The 4,959-nt window shown below is 41.8% G+C and overlaps 1 protein-coding gene across 1 annotated transcript; it reads left to right on the plus strand.

The window, feature by feature from the left end:
• The first annotated feature begins 308 nt into the window (after positions 1-308).
• LOC129745932 (actin-1-like) lies at positions 309-4,447 on the plus strand. Its single transcript, XM_055739324.1, has 3 exons — positions 309-460; positions 2,583-3,536; positions 3,605-4,447. Exons 2-3 carry the CDS (start codon positions 2,612-2,614, stop codon positions 3,808-3,810), a joined length of 1,131 nt encoding a protein of 376 aa, XP_055595299.1. The 5' UTR covers positions 309-460; positions 2,583-2,611; the 3' UTR covers positions 3,811-4,447.
• The last annotated feature ends 512 nt before the right edge of the window (positions 4,448-4,959 follow it).

The raw sequence follows: 4,959 nt of genomic DNA on the forward strand, positions 1-4,959 counted from the left end.
GATTAGGAGATTTAATTGAAGAAACGCGGTAGCGTGGTTTCAAAGAATCACACCGAAATTTGACGGTTCTGCTTGCGCGCGTCTGGTGCGATTGTGCGCGTTCTGGCCCCCTCGCGGCCAATCGTGGACCGGGATAGGTTATCTCTGTCGGACTTGAAGCGATAGCGGTCGATCCCTTGCGGTGGCGGGTTTTTGGTTTGTGCGGGAGGATTTTTCCCGATCCTCCCCCAACACAAACGGGACGCGTGTGAGCCGTTGGGAAAACTGAGATGGCACCACGAGTGAGGGCGATTTGCGAACGATCGAATGCGGGGGTCCGACTTTCGATCCTTCTAAGGATTGGCCTGTTCGGACTCCTTGAAACATGCTCGTGATATAAAAGCTAGGCATTGGTTGCTTCCTCGTCACTCGTCGTACTACTGAGACGCCGGCAAGGCTTATTCTGCTAATCTTTCCGAGGGTGAGTGTTGTGAACAGTTCGTGACAGCCGTTAGCATTAGCGGTTCTTGATTGCGGATTACCGCTGCTGCTGGTACAGTGAAAGTCGTGATTCAAGGAAGACAGGCACAAATCAGCTGGAACTAAAGTTATCATCTGGTTATCAAAAGAAATAAGTGAAAGTGGCCATTACAGATATCAAGGACTTAATTGTGAGGTGAAGACTTAAGAGCGAAACAATTTTCAATCGATCAACTGCTGTTGAGAGGATTTGATTCAGTTTTAACGTGAAACCAATTTTCGTTAAAAATTTACAATATCTAACGCAAACAACATCGATAATAATGCAATTTCTTGAAAAATGCACTCAGAAAAATACTATTATGCATGCCATAAGATTCTCTTATGAAGTGGCGCCATAAGAAAAATCATTGAGATTCATAAGATTGTCTTATGACGCGAATGAATTCTGAAGATGAACACCTAATCAAATGAGGGTTTGTAGCTTTTCATAAGAGGCTCTTATGGAAACAGAAAGTCAATTCTAATAAGAATAATTTAGGATATTTGATGTTGAAAACATTCACTTTATTGTTCACTTTATTTGTTTTGAACAAAATCATTCATAATAGTCATCAGCAGCCCATCAGCCCCCCGGTTCCAACGAAATTTCTTTTGCCGCATCCGGTTCTTCGACCTTCTTCGACTTTGCGTTTTTTGCCGGTCAGCATACTGAAAAGTAAACAATGCAATAATTTGTTTTAGTTTACAAAAATATTAAGCGTTCACATCAAAATCATCAACTAATACCTACCAATCAGAAAGATCACAATGGTATTCAACTGTTGAGGAAAACTTATTACTAACAATAGGGAAAGCTTTGTACCGTTTGACGATGAAAAACTGATGAAATGAATGAATGCGTTCATTATATTTTCACGATGCCGTTTCTTCTATTTTTCATAAGATGTTCATATGAAAACTGAGGGAATTTCATAAGACTCTTATGAAACACAATTTTACACTCTAAAAAGCAGTTCATAAGACGCATCTTATAAAAATTGTAATAAGAATTTGCCTGAGTGTGTGTTCAAATTCGAGGAACACACCTGCTGAGTAAAATTCGTTTATTTCTTTTCAAATTTACGATTCCAAAAAAGCGTTAGATAAAGTGCAGTACCTTTTCAATAACTCTTCTAAATGTGTCATCCTAGGCGTGTGTCATATTATGTCAGATCATATCGAGTAAAAGACAAAAAAATATTACGTTCAACTTTAAAAACGTGACTTTTTCTTACAAAATATAGAAATAAAAATTCAAAGCGGCTACATTTCCAGCTATCTGCCGCAAATCAGTATTATTGTTTATATCTTCAAGCGGTTTCATTAACTTTTTTGACAGGGTTTCCTGTAAAGAAACTTCAAAAAGTCTTCAAACCCTCTCAATTTTAATGTTCAATTGCCCAGAATCTATACTTTTGGTTTTAAAAATATTTGAAACAACTTAGATTTTGATGCATGATTTTCAAAACATTTAAATTTATTAAAAAATATGTTTAATCAGATTTCAAGTTCAGTTTAGTACTTTGAACATCAAAAACCTTGCACTGACTTTTTTCATTAAGTTTTATGGACGCTTTCGAACAAACTCATTTCTGTTGATTCGAGTTGACAGTGTATCGCAAAGATCATTCAAATAAGTTAACACTCTTCAAATGCTAATGTGATTTTATGCGTTCATCCAAAAAAAAACCAACCAAAATGTAATAAAATCTTTCCTAGCGTACGGTTTATTTTCTCGCCGGTTTCGAATTTCAAATCACCTCCCGCGTAAGGTTACGCCACCGAGCAATAATTGCAGTTATTTATAAAACCTTTCGACCGCTCGATCTTAGCCGAGGGTCGGTCAAAATCAAATCGGAAAGCCGCCGACAATGATCCTCTGTACCACTTCAATGGCCTATTTCACTGACATTTCTATTTGATTGATGATGCTCTAGGATTATGTACTTCCCTGTCACGGGGCATAAAATTCAAACCTGCGTGCCTGTTACCGAAATCACGATCCCAGATGTACTTGGTGTCAACGGGTGCTGGCGAATGTAAGGTGATCGTAATAATTTTTTTTTCTATTCCTCCCGCAGTACCGTAAACCAAAACCAAACCAGCCAAAATGTGTGACGATGATGCTGGAGCGCTCGTTGTTGACAACGGATCCGGAATGTGCAAGGCCGGTTTCGCTGGTGATGACGCCCCACGTGCCGTCTTCCCATCCATTGTTGGCCGCCCACGCCACCAGGGTGTGATGGTCGGTATGGGTAACAAGGACTCGTACGTCGGTGATGAGGCCCAGTCCAAGCGTGGTATCCTCACCCTGAAGTACCCAATTGAGCACGGTATCATCACCAACTGGGATGATATGGAGAAGATCTGGCATCACACCTTCTACAATGAGCTGCGTGTTGCCCCAGAGGAGCACCCAGTCCTGCTGACTGAGGCCCCACTGAACCCCAAGGCTAACCGCGAGAAGATGACTCAGATCATGTTTGAGACCTTCAACTCGCCAGCCATGTACGTTGCCATCCAGGCTGTCCTGTCCCTGTACGCTTCCGGTCGTACCACCGGTATCGTTCTGGATTCCGGAGATGGTGTCTCCCACACCGTCCCAATCTATGAAGGTTATGCTCTGCCTCATGCCATCCTCCGTCTGGACTTGGCTGGTCGTGACTTGACCGACTACCTGATGAAGATCCTGACCGAGCGCGGTTACTCCTTCACCACTACCGCTGAGCGTGAAATCGTTCGCGATATCAAGGAAAAGCTGTGCTACGTCGCCCTGGACTTCGAGCAGGAAATGGCCACCGCTGCCGCTTCCACCTCCCTCGAGAAGTCCTATGAACTTCCCGACGGACAGGTCATCACCATCGGCAACGAGCGTTTCCGCTGCCCAGAAGCTCTGTTCCAGCCATCCTTCTTGGGAATGGAATCCTCTGGAATCCACGAGACCGTCTACAACTCCATCATGAAGTGCGACGTCGACATCCGTAAGGATCTGTACGCCAACACTGTCCTGTCCGGTGGTACCACCATGTACCCAGGTAAATACAAACCCTCAACCAGCCAGCCCGGAACAAATCTCTTAAACAAACAATTCCTCTTCCCACAGGTATTGCTGATCGTATGCAGAAGGAAATCACCGCTCTTGCCCCATCGACCATCAAGATCAAGATCATCGCTCCCCCAGAACGTAAATACTCCGTCTGGATCGGTGGATCCATCCTGGCCTCCCTGTCTACCTTCCAGGCCATGTGGATCTCCAAGCAGGAATACGACGAATCCGGCCCATCCATTGTCCACCGCAAGTGCTTCTAAGCGCTTTCCATACCCAAGACCAACGCAATTTAGAGCATCAAAAGCGGCTGACCCCCAACCAGCTCGGGTCTTCGCAGCCGCTTCTGCAGGCTGATACTGTACGAGCTTATCCATCAGCTACGACAGCAACAGCAGCAACACCAGCAAGCATCGAGAAATTAACCAGCATCATCATCATACAATGTTATCCCATATGTGATTCAACTTATTTTCGATTTATTTATCTTTTTTGTTAACAATATGGATCATTATCTTTATGTTTTGAGGTTCTTTTAGCGAATAAAGACAAAAACCGCTACAAAATAAAATCTTAAAAAAATAAAAATGTAAATAAATACTAGATGCGACTCTGGCTTTAATCGACCGCCAAATTCCACCACCATCTGCATGCGGTCGTCACAATTTTACTAAACAATTAACAACCGAGGACGTCCGCTTGACCACTTTCGTAGCTCTGCCAAACACCTTTGAGAAAAGTGCGCCCGGTGGATCGTCCTTAAACAAACCAACAACAACAACAAAATCTTCCAATAGATGTTTAAGACCAACCAAACATTGAAAAGCATTAATAGGGTGTAATACACTAATTTTGTTATATTTTATAATTCTACATTAAATAGAGAAATATTGAAAAGCAGCTCCATTTTGTTTTCATTCTTTTCCTTATGCATAGGGTATTCGAATACTCGTTTGCAAATCATTTAATCCACAATGTCTGCTCTAATCGTTTTGCAACGGATGCCAACTTCTGCACCTGAACTAACAGACTTGTCAACATTGAATAACGTAAGATGTTTGAGATTTTTAAAAGGTTTTTTGTTCTGCATCTACCGACATCATTTCAATTAGCAACTATCAGAATCATAACTGTAAAATTATTTAGCCTGCTGCCAGTGCAGAGCGAAAGACTGGGTTCAGAATCATGGATTTATTTTAGACGAAAAATTTATAATTGGATGAACAGCAACATGTTTGAAAATGGTCAATTTTAACGAACTCTAAAATGAGTAACGAGTAAAATAGTAACGCGGGGTAATACCACAATAGATCAACTTAATGGTCGCAGTGGACTCTCTCCCCAACAGGAAAAAAAAAACTCTAAAATGATCAAATAAGATCTCATGAAAGTATTACAAATTGATCAACTCA

Source organism: Uranotaenia lowii, chromosome 2 (assembly GCF_029784155.1).
Source record: "Uranotaenia lowii strain MFRU-FL chromosome 2, ASM2978415v1, whole genome shotgun sequence".
In the NCBI taxonomy this organism is placed as follows: Eukaryota; Metazoa; Arthropoda; class Insecta; order Diptera; family Culicidae; genus Uranotaenia; species Uranotaenia lowii.

Coding starts and splice junctions, on each gene's coding strand:
- LOC129745932 (XM_055739324.1), top strand. CDS start 2,612: ATGTGTGACGATGATGCTGGAGCGCTCGTTGTTGACAACGGATCCGGA. Junction 3,537..3,604: donor TGGTACCACCATGTACCCAG/GTAAATACAAAC, acceptor CTCTTCCCACAG/GTATTGCTGATCGTATGCAG.